This window comes from Macrosteles quadrilineatus, unplaced genomic scaffold (assembly GCF_028750875.1).
Source record: "Macrosteles quadrilineatus isolate MER2022 unplaced genomic scaffold, UCM_ALF_1.0 Scaffold_2__2_contigs__length_208266976, whole genome shotgun sequence".
NCBI classification, from domain to species: domain Eukaryota; kingdom Metazoa; phylum Arthropoda; class Insecta; order Hemiptera; family Cicadellidae; genus Macrosteles; species Macrosteles quadrilineatus.
The window spans coordinates 152,609,389-152,635,300 of NW_026542595.1; the positions used below are offsets into that span (position 1 = coordinate 152,609,389).

A 25,912-nucleotide genomic window follows, 5' to 3' on the forward strand; every position below is an offset into this window, starting at 1 on the left:
GCGGTCAGCGATTAATCTGTGATGAAGAACCGAAAGAATGTATTACCTCATGGTTAACTACACAGGCGGCAACATTCTATGAGGAGGGTATACTTAAACTCGTACGACGCTATGAAAAATGCCTCGAAAATCGCGGGATTTATGTCGAAATACAGCATAAGAGTTGTAGACTTTTTAAAATACATTTATTTCCTGTATCTGTACTCGTTATTCTTTTATTTCAAAACGGAACTTACTTTTCGAACTTACCTTGTAGATGGTCTCTTGCCTAAACAATTATGTGATCTTAGTCAGTAACAAGGCTGTCTCATTAACTCAACATTCATCCTTCACTTATCTTTACCCTGGTTAGCTAGATTGTCCTAATCAACCCTTTAAAACTGCAGCGCACACAAATGTGAACATGAATGCAAGGTGAGTGTAGAATGGTGTGTGTGTGTGTGAGATGATCTGTGTAGCTATTGCTGACTAAGAACAGGTGTGTCTTAGCCAGGACCATTTATTAAAAGTCCAAAGATAATTTACAGCTTGGTTCAGTTTCAAAGTATCAAAAAGCTACTCTTTCCTTAGAGCAGAACCAGCAGCCTTTTGATTTGCAATATTTCTTTTCTTTATTCAAATTTTTTGTTCCAACTTCTCTTTAAAAAATTCAAATCTTAATTTTGATAAGATTAGCATTGAAATAACTAACTATTTACTTATTAAGGTGAGTAATAGCAATACTTACCTTGATGTTGACTAACAGTATATTTCTGAGTAGTTGTTGTATAGTTTGATATTTTTGCAGGTCAGCTGGAGCATTGCGGATGTTGTCATCAGTTTATTGTTCTCTCTCGTTCTTTTTCTCACAATTGAAACACCTGTTAGATACTTCATCAAGTTCATGGTCACAGGTAAATTAGTTAACATACATAGCTACATAACTTACATATTGTTAAACTATCTATAATTTGATAAAAACAAGTTTTATTGCATTGTTAAGTCATATGACTGAGGAGATGGCATTCTGACCAATGAGTCAGCTTACCAATGAATACAAAACCTATAAGAAGCGCCTATAAGAAGCCTTCCCCATTTTTAATTAATAACAATATAAATATAAATCTGTTATTCTGTTTGTGTATTTTTAAGACGTGATGAAATATATCTTTAATCAGTGGTGTAAATAACACCCCCGCAGTGCGCGGGGGGGGGCACCGAGGTCCAGGGGGCGCTGAGGTCTGATTTTCACCAACCACCGCAATCGCGAAAAAATGTGACGTTTCCGTGACCGCAGGAAACAAAGATGATGTATTCAAGACATTAGAATATATGAACTTGCCGCAATCACGGAAAAAGTTGACGTCGTTTCCGCGACTATGGGAGATGAAGATGATGTCTAAAAAACAAAAGAATATATTTATGATTTTACCGCAATCACAGGAAAATATTACGTTGTTTCCGTGACTGTGGGAAGTGAAGATCATTTCTTCAAGACCAAAGAATGAATTCAGGATTTTGCTGCAATTGCGGAAAAAGATTACGTTGTTTGAGTACTGCGGGAGACGACGTCTACATGAACGCAGAAGATATTCAAAATTTGTCAGTGATCACGGAAAACGATGATGATGTTTCCATGACCAATGGAGGCAATGAAAAAACCTACGCGAGAGTTTTTGTGTTTTGCTATGACTACGGCTTTTGCTGAGAAAAACAAATAACAAATAAGTGGTGACGTTTTGGAAGGGGGGGGGGCACTATCCACATGTACTGCGGGGAGGCTCATTGTACTTACGCCACTATCGTCAATACAGTATCTTGCACCCAAAAGAGATATCTGGTACTTTCTCCAATTATTCCTATCCTCAGCCTCACCTCGGCGTGAAAGATTAGGTGCTCCTGTGATTGGCTTTGCCACAAAAATGAAACTTGAGCGTGTATCAGCCTCGAAAATGCCACTTTCATTTCAGTACTTGTAATGAAACATACTAGCCTATTACTTTATTACAAAGTTTTGCAAAATAAATTATGCTAGGCAGTTAAATTATGGATGTTAATTGGGAGCAAACTCATAATATTTAGGTTGTAAATTGAAAACAACTGTGCACCCTGAAATTAAATTATTTTCTTAAAGTTACAAGTTTTGGAACTTAGTCCATTTTGAATTTACAACCTAATATAAAAGCAGCCTATTTTGTGAAAATCAAGAGCATTACTTTTAATTAAAAAAAAAAGTAATTTCTTTAGTTTTAGATGTTTTCTTTTGCTAAATTTTCATCAAAACATTTCACATTGTCCATTACCTGAAGTTAGTTTGTTTTGTATCTAAGTATTGGCAAAATTGTAAATGTTATTTTTGCAAAAACATATTTTTTATAGTTGTCTTATAATTTTCAGCCCCTGCACCTCCAAAGTCCCAAGTTCTTCCTCAGACTGCTGAACCACAAGAGAGGTATATCAATCAAGATCCTTTCGGCTTCCAAAAGAGGTGATACATCAACTTTTAAACATCAACATCGCCACTATCTTGTACATACAGCATTTTTCATTCTTTGAGCTTTATTACACTGTGTAAAATTTTTATTGTCTATTTTTAAGTTAGTTTTATCTATTTTACTTTTTTATATTGAAAAATTAATGTATATTTTTTTACTGAAATGTCTTTTATTCATTATAGTTTCAGTATATCAAATTAAACAAGTGCATGGTAAAAACATTACAATCCTGTTGTTAAGAAGTAGACAAAAAAAGATTGTTTCCAAAATACTATGGTAGGATAATTTATATACATTTCAGAATTGAATAGAATAGTGAAAAACATTAATCACAATTATTAATTCTAGATTATAATATAGCTAGACATTTTCTAGTCATTTGTTGTTGTTCTTTATAACTGAAGAAACTTTTGATTTTTTACCCGATATACTTTTAAATTATCTGGTTGTTACTGTATGTGGTTAAATTAGCTCAAATCACACTTAGTTGTTAGCCTACAAATTGGTGTTTAATTACATAAACTTATTAGTTTGAATCGCCAACTAACAGAACTTTGATCTCCAACTTTGAAATGACCATTTCAAATGAACATACAGAGTTTCTCTCCCAATTTAAACGATATACCAATTTTAAATTGTTTAGTTGTAATTTTATTCTCCCTGAGTAATAGTTTTACTTCCTGAGTTGCTAATAGATTTTTTATGAATTCCAAAGAAATATGTTTATTATTTGCCTTTAAAATTTATGTTTTATCGTATTGGTAAATCATGTAGTGTATGTAGATACCACTTATGCAAAAAGCTAAATTTGGAATGCTTTTAAATTTATCCATTCTAGAGCTATTGTACTGTAGAAATGAAATTATTTGTTGTTTGTTCAATCATAAGATACACAGTTGCATAGTGTTTACAAATTCTAAAAAAAATTGAATAAACTAATTTTTATTTTGGTATTTCTGTTATTTTATTTAAAACTAAGCCTGTAATTTTAAATTTTAGTTTAATAGTTTACAACCAAAATCTAAGTCAAGAATAAACGCTATGGCATATAACACCAAAGTTTATTGAGTATAAGCATAGACTAATGATTTATCCATGGTATAAGTTCTATTTTAACCTTAATTTTTAACTGTTAGTGGCATTTCGTGTATTTTTAAACTTAAATAAAAACAAAAGTCAATTATGTGAACACAGAATTGAAATTGCTAAGAGAAAGACTACCCACATATGGTGTGCCTCCATTTCGTTCTGGCTGTGAACTTGTCGCGAAGGAATAAACAACTATGTTTAACAATAGTCGACTAGTATTTTATACTTTTTTTAATCTTTCAACACACCTCTTTAGGCAAGAATAGTTCTTATTAGGATCAGACAATGGCGTACGCGCCACTATGCGCATAATCCAATAGGGTAAAATTGTACCACAAGGCGACAAGAGGTAATTTAAGCTTAGAATACATTTTCATTAGTAAGAACTCAAAACAAATTTACTTGTTTTCCCTACTGCATTTAATTTTTTTGTTTTAAAAACAGGTGGATAAGGGGCAAGATACAATAAGAGGGTGGATAAAACCCTAACAAAATTGTTTACAATTTACAAATGCATTCCAAATAGATAATCTGATTTTAAAATGTCCACTGTTACAAAACGTGACTTCTCTTCTTTTTGCACATTAGTGAAATCAGCTAAGTAAATAAGAAACACATATCTACTAAAAACCAAATATACTAACTGCCAACTTCCCGGGTACAGAATCGTAATATTATTGTGAAAATATATCGTTAGTCTAGAATTGTTCCTGAAGATGAGAACCTAAAGCTCCACTTATGGTCAAGTACAATTGGAATGTATTGTCTATATCAATGGGACAATACCTTGGCAATGGATATCAAATGGCATCAGACATTGTTAGCAACAACATTACAAGTAGGTATTAGGGGTTACATAGATCAAATATCTCTCAATATCGGCAACAATGCTTTGTACATGTAATCACCTTGATATCCTCATAAGCTGTTATGCTGGAACTCATTGACCAAAGAATACCCTCAGGGTAGCAAACCTGCAGACTGAGCTTATTGTAAAGTGGACGCTAGAGGTATTGTAGTATGTCTTTTTTAAGTAAGGGGATATATCAAATTTTATTAATATCTAATAGACAAAGAAATAGAAACAATTATTTAATTTTTATAATATTTCAGATAGGTATTACCATAATATTTAAAACCATACTGATTAAAAGTAAATTGTTGTGCTAAATTGTTTAGCTTTTTAGTTCAATCGGTTGGAGGAAAGAATCTTTTATTTTTTAGTAAAAATTTGATTCAAAATATTTTTTTAGAAAAGAAACTCTTCTAAAAACCACATTCCAGTGGTTAATTAATTCAGACTGTTTTACAAACCTATTTTGATTTAAGTCTCATTTAAAAAATTTAAGAAAGTTAGAATTTTCTAATGAGGAAACTATGCAACCGACATACGTAAAAATTAACTTGTACATTTCAAAATTAATATAACACGTTTTTTTTTACCTAAGAAGATAATGGAAACCAAATAATAATTGTAAAACAAGAACTACTTTCAATTCTATATTTCTTAAAGAAATTAGAAATAAAGGTTTGTCTGTTGTCTATTAAATTCAGGTACACCGTTAGGTACAAGAACACACAATTACATTTTTTTACAAAAATATATATAAGTTTATATTTATTTGCAACAGTTTTTGCTTATTAGTAAAAGGCAATGTTACAAAGTATCTTAAAACTAGGATTAATATCACTTTATTAAAAAGTTATAAACAATATGTACAATGTTTTGACTATAGATACACTTTGTAAGTACTGCAAGCTAATGGTTGAATATAAATGTTATGAAGATGGAAACACAGTGAAATACGACCCAATACTTTATACGATTTTAAGGCCTATTGAAATATTATCGGTACACAATTTTTGATCTACCGTCTCAGTTTTGTACTTACTAAATTTGTGTCAGAAAATTAAATCATGTAATTTACTTACAAGTTGCATTTATAGTCTAAGAGAATGATAACTTTGGTTTACTAAGCTAAATTAAAAATAAATATTGCTTTATAGCTGCACGTTAATTGCACTTAGAACTAAATGTTTTAACTACACATTACATGATGTTTAACACATATCACATATTAGAAATTATTGTATTTAAGTGAAATTGTGTAAAATAACCTACACACGGATTAACAGTTTTACAACAGTAAGGCCCATTGATGATGTTAGGCACTTCATTATTGCAATACATTTTATAATTTGTGTGATGTTGAAAACTTACTCATATTGTAAAATAGTAAACACACAGTGATAGTAAATGAATAAATTGTCACTTAACAACAAAGCTTTAAGACAGAGATTAGTGTTTAGCTGCACATTATCTTTCCTTTGCTGAGTAATGCATTAATCTTTTAACATATAGTGATACCATAGATAGACAAATAGAATAAATATAGACTGACAGGCAGTGCCGTGTAGTTACTAAGGTTTATAGTTTATAAGGTTTGGTAAGAGCACAGGTAGTCTACAACAAGGGCAAGAATTGTTTGTTGTAAAAAAAACTACCGAATATTATGAATTTTTTAAATCCATCTTATTTATACCGTTGGAGGGATTGGTGGGTTATGAATGTTAATCTACCCTGATCCCATCCTTGACACAAAAAAGCATGAGTTGATCTTGGAATGCAAATCTTTTCCCAAGGGTAAATCTGTTTCCCCGAGGGATTGGCTGTTCATTCTACCTATTTTAGCATTACAAATACCTTTGTTTTGATGTATAGCCTACCCAACAACCAAGTTATTTAGGCACTGTCAGATAATTTATAAATATCCAAACTGAGAAATGTGAATACCTTAGTTTTGTAAAGCATTAATAAACAATATAGGCTATTGATGTAAAAGTTTAGAAAGAAAATTTAATTTGAGTCAAACTATTTAAGCATACTCTACCATATTTGAATTTAGAGGGAATAGCAACCTGGGCTTCAATAGATTTGCCCCCCTCCCCCCCCCACATTAGAAAGGGGGTCTAGAATATTGTGACGTAAAAGTAGGATTACCTTTGCTAATTGATTACAAATTGCTTGCAAATTGTTTTGTTTGCTTTTTTTTATGAATCATTACAACAAAACTAATATTGTTTAAAATAATTGGAAACTTCGTGCCCCTAAACATATTGCGCTGCTAAGGCCCAAAAACATACAAATAGGGTCTATACTTCCTCATTCCACCAAAAGGCTTAGTTAAAACTCTAGAGTGAGTAAAAACACTACAAATTACATTGGAATGTATGATTTGATGTAAAAATCACAAGACTTACGATAATGACTACACAGTATATAAAGATAAAGGCAAGTTTCAACCACTAGAACCATTCATCTTAAACCAAAAGGTAACTCGGCACCTTACTGCTAGGGTAACAAGGAACAGTAGAGAGACACAAGTTTCGTCAGTGGAGCAGTTGTTCGTCTGAATCTCCAAAGCAACTGCGGGACTGACAGACGACGGCCAGTGTTATCAACACGGCACCGACACCACCCATGGCCAGCAGCAGCCAGCGACCCCACTGTACCAGGGTTACCAACACGCTGATCTGTGACGACAACTCAGGTGTCAGTGTTGCCACCTGCTCGAACCACAACATTGGCATCACTGTGCGCTTGATGCCTTTGTACAAACTGTAAAACAAACATTCATTAAGGCTAGGTCAAGGTTAGGCAAATGTTAGGGGAGTGATCAGGTCTAGTAGTGTTCGGTCCCCGAGATCTTGAAAGAATTTTGTCTAAGTGATTATGCCTCAAACCTCTAGCCCTAAACTGAACAAATTTCAAAATTGTTTCAGGCTAGAGCCTAGCATCCTTAGATATATTTATGGGACAAAAAAAACCTAGCTAAAATGTTAAAATATGTTTTTTTTTAAAGCAATGGGATGTAAAATTTTGTAAAATAGGGATGCATAACTAAGCTATGGAATGTAACTTATATTTGTAGGATTTGTTTGTTTAGAGTAGTAAATTAGGAGTTAGAATACCCGAATCCGATTAACTTTGGAACATATTCACGATTAGACATCCAGTTGTATCACAACTTGCTGTGTCACTACTTTGGTTAGTTAACTTCAGAATAATAGAAAAAGAAACTTTAAAATATTGTACGGTTAGTTTATTTATGGTAAACAGTTAAGAGCTAATCACAAGTAAATTTTCAAAAATATGCAACTATAAAACTTATACTATAAATAATTATAAACTCACTTCATGCCAGGTATAGATTGCATCAACATGTTAAGTTGCATCCGTCCTCTAACATCCAAAGTAACTGAAGTCACCTGTAAATAAAATATTGCGTAAAACAGTGTGTTATCAAAGATTAGACAATAGACAATAGACAAGAATCTTAAGTAGTAATTTCATCAAGAAATACAATGGCATCATGTTTGTTTGGATCTCTCGGTTTACAATTATTTTCTGGCCATCTATCTTTATAAGAGATTAAAGAATCCTTTGATTGAGTAAACAGGTCGTTCCACCAGCCAGTCTCACGAGTTCTTGTTTTGAGGTCTTGGAGCAGTGCATTGCAGGTATGGACATTAACAAAACACAATTAAAACAATAATATATCAAATTTAAAAATAATATTGACATGACAAGTATGTATGCCAACATGTAAAGACAAAGTAAGGAGGGCCCTTTAAGTTTGAAATCTCAAGACTGTGCGGAAGATTTAATGGCAAAAAACAAGTAGGAAAATTACTCGGATTGATTGTGCAAGACAAAAAGAAATAACCTGAATGTGCCTCCCTTTAGTGGACTTGATTTTTGTTCACTGCAAGGACCAAGATTAAGATAGCATGATTAAAAAAGACGAAGAGGAAATTTAGAGGAGAAGTTGATGTAGTGGAAGATGGAGATGAATTGTTTGTCAGGTAAATAATTGATTGGGATTCAAGTATTGGCAGGACTATGTAATCACATACCTCAGCCAGGTTCATGTAGAACTCATGTTTCTCCTGTTCAGGTGACATCCCCACCACAGCCTCCCTGTAGCTTGGATCTGCCAGGTAGAAGTGGGGCCATGACACCATGGCAGGCGAACTGTATCATACAGTAACACATTAAACAGACAATTTTGTACTATTTATATTTAAAAAGTATGTATATGGGTTTCAAACTACTTCTTGAGCCGCATGGGTTCTCTAGTAAGTAAGACTAGGTGAAATCCGTTGATTTTGAAGGTTACTGTTTAGGTTTCAAGCAAAATCATTTAACTATCAATTGATGATAGATAACTCAATTTTGGAACAATTTGGGTTGTTTGTGATTCAGCAGCGAGCTTTAAGTACATCCGATCTTAATAACTTAATCAATGACTCAAATTAAATCTGGTAAAAAATGGAGTGGTGTAAAAATGTAAAAGACCTCCAGAGATGCAATGGAATTGTTAACTTACTTGAAATCACAGCAACGCACGACGGGTAAGCTAGTTAGTAATAAAACAATAAGTAAGTATCAATCTGATATTGTTGCATTACTATAGATGCCACTAATCTAGCTGTTTAAGGATCTATAAATTCTACAGCCTAGTTTTGGGATGGCCAACTGGTTCAAAATAAGTATCATGGCTAGGTTTTGAGATCTCAGACAAATGCCGCCACAACAATAAATGCAAGATTTTGCCACTAATTATCTGATCAGGACAAAAAGAATTTTTTTTGCATTATTTATTAAGAACAAAATTATAGAAGAGATAGTTTAAATAAGCAAACTGAGCTTCACTCACCTATTACACATAGACAGGTCCCTCGCACCACTGGCTGGACATGTAGTGTTAGAGCGACAATAACACAATGTCTTGTTGCTGAACACATCCTCTCCTCCAGCAAACTTGACCATAGGGATACCAAACTGTGAGGTACTGAGCTTCACTCACCTATTACACATAGACAGGTCCCTCGCACCACTGGCTGGACATGTAGTGTTAGAGCGACAATAACACAATGTCTTGTTGCTGAACACATCCTCTCCTCCAGCAAACTTGACCATAGGGATACCAAACTGTTTGGACGACTCCCTCCGACTTAGATTGATCACACTATAACAAATATAACACCTTAAATACACAAAACACAAAACACAAAACAACAGAGCAGTGAATGGTTATCATTTTGTTTACTTAATACTTAAGCCAATTTACTGAGAGGGAAACAGTTTTGATAAGTTTCTATCTAGACCATATAATAATCTAGTACCTTACTGAAAGTTTGAAATAGCTATGCTCAATCACTCATGTAAACTCACCTTACAATATTCATTTAGGCTAGGCCTATTCTATAAATGTTTAAAGTTAATAAGTTGACAAAGATATATGAATTACAAAAGGTGTTTTATTTAAACAAATGAACAAACATGCAATGAGAAAAGGCTTAACGTTACAATGCAGGACTGACAATCGTGTGTGGGGTTGAAATTAAAATGAAATAAAATATAAATTTGAATAATAAAGGTTCAAATAATTTAGATGTGATATATCTCAGGGTAGGGTGTCTTGCTGGCTTGAATGCTAAGAATTAATAAATTTAACAGTGTCCAAATAGGCCTAAGTTTAATTAAGGTGTTCAGCTCTGAAAAGATAAGTTAGGATCAGTATTTTTTTGTTTTTTATCACTTATGTAATAATATTTCGTTCTCTCTTATATCTTTTCTCTTATGTCTTTATTTCAGAAATATTAATAAATCTTTTTAGTGCTCAATAGGCCTACTATTCTAATCTTAAGTAATGGAACAACTCTAGTGCCAACAAAACAGACGGTTATTAACCATTGTTTTTATGTGTCTGTGAAAAAAATGTATTTATGTTCTAAATTGTACAATAAAGCACATTTTCATTTCATTTCATTTCATTAATTAAGGTGTTAATTTTACAAATCCCAACAATGAAAAATCTAATTTTGATGTTGTCCAAAAGGTAAGTCCAATTAGCACTGAGTTTAAAAGAGTTTAAAAGAAAGTTTATACTTAATTTTGAAGATAACAATGATGGAGTTGAGTCCTCTTGAGGTTTAGGCTACTGTGATATAACTTGATATAAACTGGTTTTCTTGATGATATTAATGAATTTGATTTAGATAAAATTTGGACTCCTTCTTCTAACTAACAGTTTCAACTTCTGCAATGGCTTCCTTCTCTTTCAATTTCAATGTTCACATCATTCATTGTTGAACACACGGATCACTTTCACTGCTTCTTAAATTTTGATTCCTTAAGGACTAATTTTGAAATGATATAAGAAATTTTGATATATTGCAATTCTCTTACATATTTAGTAAATAATTAAGTTGTGGGCTTTGTAAAAATAAATATATATATATATATATACAGGGTTAGTAAAAGAGACCCCCTGTTATTTTTTTAACGGCCCATACTAGAAAAACTAAACTCGGCACACCATTATGGCATGTTATGAAGTACTTTTTGGGCATAACCGCCACTTGGCGTTCATCCCCAAAATGGGGGATTTTGGGGGAAACTAAAAATTTTCAAATACAAAGACCCATCGAGTGACCCCTCATTTTGAAGGTCCTGGTAAAAGAAAACCAACAACGCAAATTAGAGGGGTCTATCTCAGTTCAGTAAAAAATGGCAGCCAATTGAAATTCTCATAAGTTTCCAAACCCAAAATGGGGGATTTTGGGGGAAACTCAAAAATTTTAATTGATAAGCCCCATCGAGTGACCCCTCATTTTGAAGGTCATAATAAAAGAAAAGTAACAACGCAAACTATAGGTCTTACTACGCAAACTATCTTAACACAGTAAAATATGGCAGCTAATTGAATATAAAATTGCAAGTTATTTCCAATTTCTAAAGATTTCAATCAGCTTCCATTTTTTACTGGATTGAGATAGAAACCTCTAGTTTGCGTTGTTAGTTTTCGTTTACCAGGACCTTCAAAATAAGGGGTCACTCGATGGGGCTTATCTCTTAAAACTTTTGAGTTTCCCCCAAAATCCCCCATTTTGGGTTTGGTAAGCAAGTGGCTATTAGGCTTAAAAAGTGCTTCATAACATGCCAAAAAGGCGTGTAGAGTTTAGTTTTCCTAGTGTGAGCCGCTACAAAATTTACAACAGGTCTCCAGACTTGGAAAGCTGTAAGTTAAATTGAACTTCTGAGAATTTCAATTGGCTGCCATTTTTTACTGGATAGAGATAAAGACCTCTAGTTTGCGTTGTTGGTTTTCTTTTACCAGGACCTTCAAAATGAGGGGTCACACCATGGGTCTTTGTATTTGAAATTTTTGAGTTCACCCCAAAATCCCCCATTTTGGGGATGTACATCAAGTGATGGTTATGCCCAAAAAGTACTTTATAACATGTCATAAAGGTGTGCCGAGTTTAGTTTTTCTAGTATGGGCCGTTAAAAAAATAACAGGGGGTCTCCACACTTTTTACTAACCCTGTATATATATATAGGCTATGGAATGAATATTATTAATGATTAATTGAACAGATTAATGGAATTATATAAATTAGTAAATACCCCCGCCGCAGCAAACCTGCCGACTAAGCGAATTTCCATTTGTCTGAATTGATTTTCAGTTAAATATATTTTAATAACATTAGGTTTAACGAGTACCTAGGTTTGCTGCTACAAGGAAACTAATTAAGTGTGTTTTTGAGTAAAATATTGATAGCTTAGTACAAAATAAATAAATTTGCCAAGTTTGATCAAAATGTATCCATAAACAAGCAAACTACAACATTTGACAATATTCTCCATAAGAATAACATGGGAATTTTAAATTTAGAATTTTTTAAATTTTCTCCGTTACTAATAATCGAACAAAAATACTTTTACATACTAAATTATTTGTTTTTTTAAGCTCTTTAAAAAGGTCTAAAGAGAAATCGGGAAATTTTGTGTTTTGAGGGTCAAAAGTGAGAAAAACCAATTTTTACCCCATAAAACCCCCCGTAAAGCCCCGTTCCCATGGTCCGATCGTGCTGGTTCGCGAACTCATTCAAGTTTATCCCGCTTTACACCTTTAAACCAAATTTCATCAAAATCGGACAAAAATTACTCAAGTTATCGCGTTCACGGACGTATATATATATAAGTCTATATATATATATATATATATATATATATATATATACATATATAAAAATTTGAACGAACGGTGTTTTTGGCCTCTGGGGACATCAAAATGAAAAAGTAAATCGGTCCCGGGTCTAGGTTTTACCGTGCCACCTACGGTAATAGCTACTTCAAATTCGCTAAAAGGAATGAATATTAGGCCAGCCTTTCTGAGGAGTGATTATTAACAAAGGTGTATGAACAAAAGTTAAGATTTTAAGAAACTTAATACTAAAAAATTAATTAAATGAAATGAAATATTACACTCATTGATACTGCAATAGGATTTCCATGTGTTTTAATTTATATTCAGGATTTTGTGATGCCTTGCCTTCTGGATACTCTATTTAATTATGATTACAATGTTACTTATTACTAACCACTAAAGTGGTTTACTAACCTGCACAGGTCGTTAGCAAAGACAGTAATGACATCCTTATCAACATAGTCCGGTGGGAACTCCTCCCCATAACTCCCATGAACCCGTCCACACTCTCCCGGATACTTGGTCTGATTACTGTAGTCCCAGGAACTCAACAACCCCAGCTGCACCACAAAACATTAGTAGAACGCAAAATTAAACATCCCAAAATAAATTACGCAGCAACTCAAAAGACAATATATATTTTTAGCACAAATATATTATGAACAAATATAGGTTTGGTTTTTATCATTTTTATATGTTCGGTTAGGCATTTTTAATTCCAATGTAGACAACTATTTTTATTTACGGGTCACTGGTGATTGGTTTAGAGTATTTTAACTAGTGGAAGTGGGCTTAACCTTCCGTCAGGCGCATTGATTTTCAAACACCAAAGAGCGGTCACGGAAGCTATCTCTGGGAATACAAAAACTATACAATGAAGAGTAAAAAACATTTTAATATCAATAAAACTGTAAGAAAAACATTTTTTATGAGTTATTACAATAGTGTAATAACTCATAAAAAATATTTTTACACACATTACAATGTTGTGTTAGTAATTAGAGTCGGGACCACATAAGTTTGCTGTTGAGGGAGGAGCCTATTTACCATATGTTTTGAATGAACCAATGAGAACCGTGCGGTGTTGCCAAATCTAATAATACCAGCTGATTTGAAAATATTGCTTAGTATATTTTAATTAGTGTTGTCAACGGGTGATGTGGCAACGTCGCACTAGCCTTGTCTTGTGATTGGCTGCCACCAACTGCAAACTTACGTGGTCCCGACTTTAGGTATATGGTTTGGTTATAGAACTTAAGTTGTATATAAAATAGAAAATTTTATGATAAACAATCAAAATATTTAAGTTCTGTGGATAAAAAAAGACTTACTTTTTGTAGATTACAGTAACTTACTATCATATAAAATTTGAAAAAATGCATTAGTGTATGACATAAAAACACCTATGGTCTAATGAAAAAAATCATTTGTTACAAGGACAACTCATTTTGTAGGCTAAAATTGTTGAAATTCAACAAACTGTACATGGAGTTCAGTATCAAGACAATTGACAGTGAATAGAGGAGTGCCACAGGGCTATGTCCTGGGACCTTTTCTTTTCATCCTTTTTACCAATGACTTTCCTGGTTTCATAAATGACAACAATATCAAAACCATTATGTACACAGATGACACAACACTACTGTTTAGAACACAATCACACAGCACAAGAACTACATTCAGATATTCTGTTATCAACAGAAAAAGCTTATAATATTGACTAAAAAATTACTTGGCTATAAACCCCTCTAAGACGATACAGATTAATTTTAGCAGAAGACTGGAGCAAATACCTAAAACACCTGATATTTCAGCTGAAAAAAGTTCAAACTCCTGGGTGTGACTATTGATGCTGATCTTTCCTGGACAGACCATATAAACAACTTAAGAAAGAATCTTTTATCTGGGATCCATGTGGCTAAAAAGATGAAATGGGCTGCAGGCATGCAAGCAGCAAAGACAGCATATTTTGCTTTGGTTGAGTCCCATCTCAGGTATGGATTGATATCATGAGGAGGGACATCTGAAACCAACCTAAACAAAATCCTGGTAATGCAGAGAAGGCCATTAGGGCTCTCATGGACCTTGACCTCACAGATAGCTGCAGAGAAGTCTTTAAATCGCTAAAGCTTCCAACCGTCATAGCACTTTACATCAGTGCAGTTGTTCTATACACTGACCAGATGGACCTTCCCAGGAATGGAGATTTTCACCCATGCCAGACCAGAAGAGCAACAGACTTCAGCCTTCCTGCACACCGTACAACACAGTTCAGTAAGAAACCATCATATATCGGCTGAAAGACCTCAAGTCTATGAGAGGAAACACTAAAACAGGGACTGCAAGACTAGCTGGTGGAACAACCTATTTACTCAACCAAAGAATTTTTTAATCTCTTACAAAGATAGAAGACCAGAAAATACCTGTAAAGCAAGAGATCTAAACAAACATGATCTATTGTATTTCTTGAAGAAAATAATAAAGAAATTTGTATATATTGTCTACAAAGAGAAATACAAAAACATAATTACCTGGTCAATGTCCCCTTTGCCACTGCCCATTGTAAATACTCCATCTCCATAAGAAGACATGTTGCGCTGGAAGAAAATATTAAATACTTGGTTCAACAAAATATTAAACATACATCTATTGATCTATTATGACAGAGGTTTAACTAAGGTTGTATTACACTAGAAACTAGTGGTAGTATGCCCTCATTCACTCGAATTATAGTTTTCACTAACAAAAACGTTCCACAATCGACTTGATAATTGAACAACTAACAAGAGTCAAGAGTCAAGAGATTTATTGGTCTAAGAACACAAAATTTACAGTGCATACGACCTTGTCAAGTACAATTATTAACCCTAGCAGTGGCCAATGTTAGAAGTGAGGAATGGCCAACCCATTTTGGCGATTTTGCAGACCATTTTTTGAAAATTCGTAAAAATTCAACCGTACAAGTAAACCTAGCCAACCTCATATTCATTTTGTTCGGAAAGAATAGGAGAATCTAGAAATAGTAATATCATAATGATTTAGACAGTGTATTTTATCGGTAAAGTGAAAAAAATAAAAAAAATTGAATTTTTTTTTTGAAATTTCAAAAGCGGCCTCTGCATTTTTTTTCTACGGATTTTTTTATAGGAAATTCATTATATACATTTTGTAGACAATCTAATTCCCTACATAGAAATATATAACATGTTAGGAAAATATTTTTTTTTATAAGTTTTTGGGGCGAAATATAATGACAAACGGAGAACCGAAAAAATTGAAAACCGTACAGTGTTAGTTTATGTTGTAAAAAGTTCTATAATATATGTGTATACTAATAATGATATATACATGTTTGTAAAGCTAATGAAGTAAGGAATCAAAAAAAGTCATAAAGTTTATGGTAAAAATAATTTTTTACCTATAAACATACGTATATAAAATAATGTTTTTATATTTTAGCGATTTCTCGAGAAAAAAATTCACAGTACTTAGTATACAACTTTTGTACCAAATTTGTTTACTTCAAACCAACATAATAATCTTGTAGTGTATTCAATTACCTACATAAAAATGTATAACATGTTAGAAATATTTTTTTTTGTAGGTACGTAATAGGGACATAATAATACAATAACCGCAAAACCGCAAATAAGTGTAAACTATAGCCTACAGTGTTTGCTTGTGTTGTGAAACATTATGTAGGCTGATGATATGTAGCCTACATATTTGTAAAGCTAATGAAGTAAGGAATCCAAAAAAGTCATAAGTATGATGGTAAAAAGTTATTTTTACCTATGATTATGTATCAATTTGAGAACGTTTTGAATTTTTTGCGCATTTCCAGAAAATGGAGTGTACAGTATTTAGTAGCCTATATAATTTTTTTACCAAATTTTTTACACCCAAACCAATATAAACATGTTGTAGTGTATTCATTTACCTTTATAAAAATGTATAACACCTTGGGTAAATCATTATATAGCATATATAGCACCTCTGAATGTCAGAATCGTCATTTTTGAACATGATGCTAACAAAATACAGTAGTAGGCCTATTTAGTATAGGCTATAACTTTTTTACAAAATTTTTTACCCCCAAACAATTATAAACATGTTGTAGTGTATTCATTTACCTTTATAAAAATGTATAACACCTTGGGTATATCATTATATAGGTACAACAATCTCTGAATGTCAGAATCGTCATTTTAGGACATGATGCTAACAAAATACAACCTTTTATGAACACTATTTCACACAATTCAGTAATATTTATGCATGAAGATTACTGTTATACACACACACAACACTTCACTAACACTAACACTACGAAACTAATAACATATTTAGTAATAAATCGCGGATAAAACTATTACGGCAACAACACAAACAAACAATGGCAATACAAGACAGCTGACAGACTGTAGCAGTAATGACTCACTTGTCGTCTACATGCGAGCATACAGAAATAACCCTGAGTGCAGGGCTGCCACTCTCTGAATCTAAATTTCTTCCTCTTCAAAATGATATACTATATGACTAGTAATAATAACTTTCACTGTATATAATTCGTATTTTCCATACTGTCACCAGACGACTGTTGGCCATTTGTTAGAAATTTCGAAAACAGCTGTTTTCATAAAATCGTACCGATTGTGCAATCAATATTGAGTTATAAATATCACTACCACAATGAAGATAAAATCAATGGCTATCCAGTGGTACCACCCGCAATATCCCAAGACGAAAATTACCCGAGCAGGGTAATGCCAAACAAGACGTGTTTTGCCAGTTCCCAAGTGTCGGCTGCAAAAGTCGTACCGCGCCAAAATTTCATTTGATTTCTAATCGTCGTGACATTGTTATATACCTGCTACAGGGTTTGTTTATGTAATCAAATGAAAGTTCAGAATGTGATCTTTCGAATGGTATATATATTATTCTCATCTGAGTTGATTGTAAGTGTTTTTTTTACCGTTAAAAAAATTTCGGCCCATACCGTCACCAGACGACATTGGCCATTCTAAGCATCAACGTCATACCGTCACCAGGCGACGGTTGGCCACTGCTAGGGTTAAAATAACATCATTTCTACTAAACTAAGCCAATAGAAAATTATTTTTATTCATACTAGCTGTTACCCACGGGCTTCATCCCGTTTGACTTTATAAGTATTAATAAAACTATTGATTGGTTAAGTTAACCTGAAATTAACAAAATACAGTAAAACAAACAAATAATCCCACCTGATTTTAATAAGGTAATAAATTGAAAGAATAACAAACAAATAAGTAGGCCTACAGCTGAGGTATTTTTTAACATTAGATATATGGAATGTTCCATTTAGAAAGGAATTACGACCTTAAAGGGCAATTTATGAAATAATGGATAGTTTTGCGCAAGGTTTCTCGTCATGACGAACATTTTAAGTATATGGTTTATGGGGGTGTGACTTGTAGTTTTCTCAAAAGTTCATGGGTACTTTGGGCTGTATATATAGATCTAACAAAAAACCACTAAGTGGTAACACTTCCCCCGCCAAGTCAGCAACCCAAAAAAGACAATAAATCACCACTTTTCCGCCAAGTAAAACAATGTAATGTATGTAAGTTTGGCAACTTGGCGGCAGACTTTTGCTTGTTTTTTTTTCATTAAAGTTACGTTGGTGGATAATTTCACAAATCAACTTCTCTAATTAATTAGTCCAACTAAGTATAATAATTTCGAGGTAATCAGTAAATATAAAACCATCAATATTATGATTTTATGAAATTTGACACAAATAAGGTCAAATTTTGTAAAATAAGCTCTCATCTAGCAATGTACTATTGGGAGAGATACTTGCTCAATGAAACTAATTTTATGGTATTTTTTAAAGGGATCAAGCAAAAGTCTGCCGCCAAGTGGCCAAACTTACATACATTACATTGTTTTACTTGGCGGAAAAGTGGTGATTTATTGTCTTTTTTGGGTTGCTGACTTGGCGGGGGAAGTGTTACCACTTAGTGGTTTTTTGTTAGATTGTATTTATTTTTGTAGAAAATTAACAGTTAAAATAAAAATCCTCTTTTCTCTTATATATAGACCAGGGCACAACTACACATAAAATGCATTGGTGTTACATAAGTGTTCCGATAATTAAACCCGTATATCTAAAGACTAGTGTAAATTGAGCCCTTATTAGAGAAGTAAAAATGTAATCAAACAGATTAGGTTTGTTAGAAATAGCATAAGGCAAAACAAATATTGAAAAACTCATTTTTATCATAAATTTACATATCACTTTTTACATTCACTTTTTTGCTTGTTTAACATACGTAGACGGATTTTCCCGATTGTTTTATTTGTTTTAGTGTATCAAAACATAAAACTAACCTTATTTAGTTAAATAAATTTTGGCAATATTATGAAGAAACAATGTTAAAACTAACCTTAGTACTAGTACTAAGTTTCAAGTTCCTAGGTTTCATATGTTTTGATAAGTAGTATTAAACTGTTAAAAATGACGAGCTGCTGTACCAGTGTACCATCGGTACACTGCATTTTTCAATGGAAAGTATCGGGGAATATCACTGCTCTAAGTAATTTTATATAGTAAGTAGCTCAAATCATTCAGTATACCTGAAAAAAATACTTTATAAAAGTTTTAAAATAATTTTTCAGCTGATCCTATGAATTTCTCTAACATTTTAAATTAATTGAGATTTAATCGCAGCTGATCCTTCTTTTGTTTTGATTTTAATCCCATGTTATTTAAATGGGCCAAAATCGTACTTTGAGGGCTTGCCAAGGGTTTATGGGTCAACGCACCGACTTGTGACCCTCAAAAGGCACATCTACACGCTAAGGGCTTTCAAACAACATAAAAAACATTAAAATTGAGCCAGTGGTTTGGGCTGTAGGTCCGTCAACATTTAAGGAGAAGAAGGAGAACACGGAAAATTTGTGAATTTTCAAACTAGTTTTTCTTGGCTCAAACACAACCTTTTTTTAAATTCTTTTTTTTATTTTGCCAAGAATGATTGCCCCTATCCAGTGGATGAACAATTATTTTAATAGCTTTTGTTTCTTCAGAGCTATAGACAAGTAAAAAAGCCACTTTGTCACGTCATGTATATATACACTGCAGCAGCTGTGTACCGCTGGGGGACTTGGCGGGGCGGAACGCTGCCGCGTTCCTTAATACCACGATTACTAGAAAAATACCGGTATGGATCATAAACATAAACAAATGACGTTGTTGGCCCGGATCCTATACTAATAGCATTGAACATATGTTTTGGCAGTTCCATTTAAGCAATGTTAAATAATGTTTATTTTCGGGCAAAAAACGTCATTTGTTTATGTTTATTATCCATACCAGTATTTTTCTAGTAATCGTGATAGATACTATAGGAACATTTACACCCACAATACTCCAGTCAATACTGTTTAACTGGTATGATCTAGTCCTGCACCACACAGCTCTACTATACATTAGTCTTAAATATCCAACCTAAATCGGCTTTGGGTTGAAAAAGCAAAAAGGTCAGATAACACAGAAATTGTCAAATAATGAAAAACCATTTTGAACAAATAAAAAAACTATTAAACTAATAAGGTTTTTTCATAAGCAAATCCTATCAAAGGCTTTAAGTTTGTAAATTGCTACTTCGAAGCCACCAGCACAAATAACTAAAAATTTAACCTATGAAGTAAAAACACCATTACTCTAACTGTAAAATATAAGATAAAGTGATACTCGTCTGCTTGATTTAAACCAAATACAGATAGGTGGCCGAAAAAAGTTGTCTTGACATGTTCAATACAGAAATATCTTGTTCAGTTGTATACAGAAATATCTTGCGATTTCTAGGTACTCCCTCAGCACATTGAATTTTCAAGACTCTCACAGTGTTCTTACCTTATAGAACCAGGCAAACTTGTCCATATCAGGAAGAGACTTGATGTACCTGCGCAGCAGGTGAGCGATGGTCAGGAGGTAGTCGTCACTGCCGTAGAACAGAAGGTTGCCTACAGTGTCTGTCTTCACTAGCTTCTCATCTATAGTGATCAGAGTGTTGAGCGCCAACTTGGCCAAGGTAGGTACTGACATACAGTGCCAGCCTACTGTCTGTGTGTTGGCAGTGGATTAGAATAGTACAAAGCAGTGTTTTTGTTGAGGATAGCAATCTCGCACTAATACTGCTGAAAGATGTCTGCAGTGTTTACACAGTTAAAAACTCACAATTCCAAGCCCATTTATTTTTAGACAAATCGTTGTTATGGCGTGGGATGATCATCAAAGCCACAATTAAAGGAAATGATTACCACAAATATAGGACATCAAGAAATTACTAGGAATGTGGGAGATGACCACGACAGTTGGATAAACTGCAACCATGCCACGATCATGGGTTACAGTCAAGATTGTGATTGTAATAAACGCACAATACAACATATGTTCAGTACGTCGTGTTAACTTTGTAAATTAACTACAGGATTGTTTATCAAAGATTTTTAAACACAATATATGAACTGCAACTTACCATTGCCACTGGATTGAGATTGGTCACTTGGTCATTCAGAGTTCCGTTGGACATTTCCGGTACAAAGTGCCACTGCTTCTGGTTCAGGTACGTGATTGTATCGTTATTGTCATTCCATTGAACATTTTTCTTAGAATGGTGTTCTCTGCAAGGTAAGAAATAACATTAGATTAACATAAATCAAATATAACTAATGATAAACTATATAGAGTAGAACTCAGGAATTATTATGACTTGGGAGTTAATAATGGAAAAATTTGGTTCAAAAGATATTCCAGCATTTGTGATTTTAGATGTGGTTATATATTAAACATTTACAGAGAGGGTTTCCCTAACACATAGAACGAGAATTCACAAAAAAGTCTCATGAGCCCCCTGGGCCATAGCTCACCTGAACACATAAGGTCCCATCTGGGTAAAGGCGGGTTTGTCAGGTCCCTTTAATGAAGAGCCAGGGTTGGTCCAGTTGAACATGTAAATGTGGAAGTATATAGGGATGGGAGTCTCTGCCCACATGTTGTAAGACCTGGAGCCTGGAGACAAGGCCAGTTGCTGCAAACATCATCACATTTAGTCACAGATAACACAATAGATGGATAATGGATAACCTATAATAAATGAGAACCTACACAAACAACAGTGACAATACGAGGGGACCTGTGCGCTAATTGTACATTTTTACAGGTTTTGAATCCGAGGCAAAATGAATAATGCAATACCTGTCCCTTTTACATTTCAAAGACTTTATTCTTTATTGACAGTTATTAGGTGAATAAAACTAATTATTTACAATAGATTAAATTTGATGCTTCTAGTTCATTCAGATCTACAAAATTTTTAATAAACCTTAGCTCAAGTTTTGCTAGTATAACAAAAATTTAAAATCCACAATTTTTAATGAACAAAAGCGATTTAAATGTTTAAAAAATAAGTAATTTTTACATTCACAAGACCTTCTCAAGATTCTTCTCATGAGTGTGAAGTTCAAAAGATGAGATTTAATCTCACCCACTTGTAAAGTCGAATGACCTTTTGGTAGCTCTATGAGGTCAGGTTGAACTCTATTACTCCTTGTTATAGTTTAATACAAGAAATTACGTGGGAAGGCAGAAATTACAGGCACCTAATAAAGGGTCGGATTGAATTGAACTTTAGAATGTAGCTTGAAACTTTTTAACATGTTCAATTAAACAGTGTACATTTTGGAATGTTTTGTTTCGTTTTTCTGATAAATCATACCATTAAACACCATTGAATGCAAGGCAAACATTGAAGAGATATATTATATTGTAAATAACCATTACTAGTTTTAAGTTTTTAAGTGAACATATTTTTATCACATGCTTAAGGATGTCATTGCCCCTTTCATAGTTTGGGTTTTGCTAGACTTCTTCGCATGATTTGGTTCTTGAACCAAAGCCAGTGTAGTTTAGTTTGCTCAACTTATACTGAGGTCAAGAATCTTGCTTGGTCGACACTTCCAAATCTAATGCTGGCCTACTTTCTCCGTGCTCTGACACAAAAACTACAAGTGTTTCTAAATTGTTTTGGAACAGCAGTATATCAATGGAACTCATAGTTATAAACTTATACTCGTAGTTATATTTAAAAGCAGGAATTTTACTATCACAACTTTCTATCCATAACAGATTTTCTTCTGCTAGTAATCTTAGAAAAATCCATAGGGAAATTACATTATTTGTTTTTTCTCCGGAATGAGTTTATACCCTTTTTGTTAACAATGACATTTGTTTTGATACTGTAATTTAGTTTATACTGTAATAAAAACATATTACGATTTTGTCCACATAAAACCACAGAATGGTGGATCACATACTGAACATGAAAACTATTAGGCTATGCATGCATTACCATTATACAATACTGCATACAAAGCTGAATCATCGGGTTTTTAACAGAATCATCTATTTGAGCGATGAATCAATCTCATGCAAAGCGACTGGTATTTATCTACGTCATGTCATAATCAACAATAATCATAGGGTGCAAAGGTTAAAGTATGGGTTATACTTCTTGACTCATGATCACAACAGTAGTTAACAAAGAGAGGTGTAATCTCATCTAGGTGATTTGGACCTGTGGCATTGATTTGAAACAGAAACTGTTTTATAAGAAATGTTGACATTTTTTAAAGCAAATAATGATTAGACAACTTGACCTTTCTGCATATTCCCTTTTCATCCCGTACACAAAGTACGGTAGCTATTTTTAATGACAGCTGATACCAAAGAAAACAATTGTTTTCATAACTCAATAGAGAAAGTAGCTATTTTCGATAACAGCTCATATCAAAGAAAGTAATTGGTTACCAAGCTCTAATTATTTAGAGCAAGGGAAAAACAATCAGCTTGTTTTTCCCTTACTCTAAATTTACTTTACCTTGTTAATTGCATTCTTATTGGAAACAGATAATGTTGTGTACGTGAAAAGACATGCTCGGCTAAACCTCGTAATTAATTAACTATGAACACCTGAACCTTGAGTACGCCCAGGAAAATGGCACTTTCGTACCAATAATGTTACATACTATTATTTTGTTACAATACTATGCTACAAACAATACTTTTCCTGTCCTAACGATTGGAGCCCCGGTTTGCTTAACAGCAATGCTATTGTTAAAACACACCTGGGTGATTTATGTTTGTTTTAAAAATTCTTTGTTGAAGCAGTTGAATTTCAAACCAATTAATTGTAAAACTTTTGTATTAACTTTTAGGTAATGAAAGTTCCCATAGCTTTCATCAACATATTTTGGAATTGAACTGGTTGAGTAGTTAAAGCATGGATGCTAGAGTGCTTAAGTGTAAAATTGATAGTTTAATTTATCAAGCATTGACATACATGAAACAGTTATTTTGACGAATAATAATAATAATCATAATAATCATAATCGTGTTTATTGGTACAAAGTTTACAGGTAAATGTACAGGTGCTTCGTCATCTTCTTATAACATTAAAAAACAGTCCTTTCTTAACCCTCCAAGTGTTATGTGTTGAAAAATCGACACATAACACACTTTGTGTAGTGTTTTGTGTCGATTTTTCGACTCACAAACACTGTTTACGGCGAAGGCTCTATGACTGACAAAATCAGATTGAATTGGATCGAGTTAGGTATCGTTTAATTTGGCAGATTCTAAGCTTTCTCCCGAGGTCTGTCTCTAAGCGCTTTTTTTTCTCGAGCCGATCATAATTGTAGCAGACAGCTGACGTGCGTATTTGTAAACAGCTTGGTTAACCTCGCACCGATGACTGATGTGATTTATTACGTTTATCATTGTTTTAGTGTTAAAAATCAAAAGTAGTGATATACGTGGTGCATTATAAGAAGATTTAAGTGATTTTGAAGGGCTGGTTGATGATCCTGAAGAAGTAGGTAGTGATATTGATGTAAATTATCAGCCAGATTCCTAGCTATGGTTAGGCTATGCATTCTCAGCTAAACGCTATGTACTGAAATCTGTTTTTTGCCCATAACTTATTTATTTGCAAATCTACTTTCCTTATATTATTATATATTTGTAATCCTCATAAAATTTAGAACAAAGTGGCTGTTTTCAAATATTTATAGACCTATAATTTATACAATTTCATTGAGCGCAAACTAATTTTTTTTTTAATTTTCCAAAATATTTTTTTTACCTAAAAATTTTTTTGAAACAAATGTTCCTTATGTTTTATGTATAATATTGAAGCCCATGATTTTCCAAACAAAATAGTATATAGAACAGTATAATTAACATTGTTTTTAAGCTTCTCAGATCCGTTTTAATAAAACCTTGCAAATGCGCAAAAAATAGGCAAACATTAAGGCCAAAACTAGGGACACTCGGAGGGTTAAAACTAAATAACAGTCTTAAACGTATTTAGTATTAATAACCAAAAATTTTGTAACATCTAAAAAACATTCCATAGTCTATCTGAAAATTTATAAATATTGTCAAGCTTAAAACTAAATAACAGGATTTATATAATTTAATAATAAAACATATCTGTAAAACATAAAAAATGTACAACAAATTTATGTAGTCAATAAAATATTTGTAAAATTGCATAACAAAAAAAATATATATCTATCTTTGTAGGCTAAATTCGACTAAATGTGAGACCAAAATATTTTCATTGAAAAAACATACATTGCCACATGAAATTCAAATATATGGTAACTTTCTACCTTGGAACCCTGATGACCAGGCCATAAAATATCTTGGAGTATGGCTGGACAATAAACTTAATTGGAACTACCACGTTAATCAAAAACTGTCCCAAGGTTATGCACGCCTTGCAAAGCTTTTCCCTTTAACACATTTGCTGCTGAAAACCTTTAAACAGGCGCTCGCCAATTGCGGCGAGGCCCGGGCGGAGCCCCGACGCGCTAACTGAATCAGCGATCGCTATTGGTATTGAAATATCTCAGTAAGACGAATCACAAAAGAGCAGTGGTGATTGTTCTGCGTTACTCCGAAAGTGGACGTAGTTCACTGAAACACCCAAAGGTAGCAGCACTGCCTGGATCAATAACCAGAGTCTTTGTAATACGGCTCGAACTGAGAAAATCCCCGAAAACGGGACAAAAGCATTGCCAGGCGGGATTTTACGGGAAATCTTTGTACCAACCTACACTAGAATAAAGCTCGCATTATAAGCTACAGGCTGGTAAAGATTACAACGTTCCCCCGACAATGGCTGAACCACACTGATCCGGCAAACAATGCAATGCGCGCTCCCCCACCGGTGGACC

The 25,912-nt window shown here is 33.4% G+C and overlaps 2 protein-coding genes across 2 annotated transcripts in view; one reads left to right on the forward strand and one right to left on the reverse strand.

The window, feature by feature from the left end:
* Positions 1 to 3,427, forward strand: part of LOC128986618 (nose resistant to fluoxetine protein 6-like) — a 30,389-nt gene extending 26,962 nt beyond the window's left edge. Inside the window, exons 13-14 of the mRNA XM_054407073.1 lie at positions 788 to 893; positions 2,377 to 3,427. Coding sequence (XP_054263048.1) covers positions 788 to 893; positions 2,377 to 2,471 — 201 coding nt within the window. The 3' untranslated portion in view covers positions 2,472 to 3,427. The remainder of the gene's footprint in view (positions 1 to 787; positions 894 to 2,376) is intronic.
* A 1,647-nt stretch (positions 3,428 to 5,074) lies between these two features.
* Positions 5,075 to 25,912, reverse strand: part of LOC128985039 (protein croquemort-like) — a 37,746-nt gene continuing 16,908 nt past the window's right edge. The window contains exons 3-12 of the mRNA XM_054404415.1: positions 21,542 to 21,702; positions 21,151 to 21,295; positions 20,526 to 20,735; positions 15,154 to 15,219; positions 13,037 to 13,182; positions 9,442 to 9,595; positions 9,284 to 9,408; positions 8,481 to 8,598; positions 7,759 to 7,832; positions 5,075 to 7,182 (exon numbers count right to left, since the gene is read on the reverse strand). Of these exons, the coding sequence (XP_054260390.1) occupies positions 6,954 to 7,182; positions 7,759 to 7,832; positions 8,481 to 8,598; positions 9,284 to 9,408; positions 9,442 to 9,595; positions 13,037 to 13,182; positions 15,154 to 15,219; positions 20,526 to 20,735; positions 21,151 to 21,295; positions 21,542 to 21,702 (1,428 nt within the window). The 3' untranslated portion in view covers positions 5,075 to 6,953. The remainder of the gene's footprint in view (positions 7,183 to 7,758; positions 7,833 to 8,480; positions 8,599 to 9,283; positions 9,409 to 9,441; positions 9,596 to 13,036; positions 13,183 to 15,153; positions 15,220 to 20,525; positions 20,736 to 21,150; positions 21,296 to 21,541; positions 21,703 to 25,912) is intronic.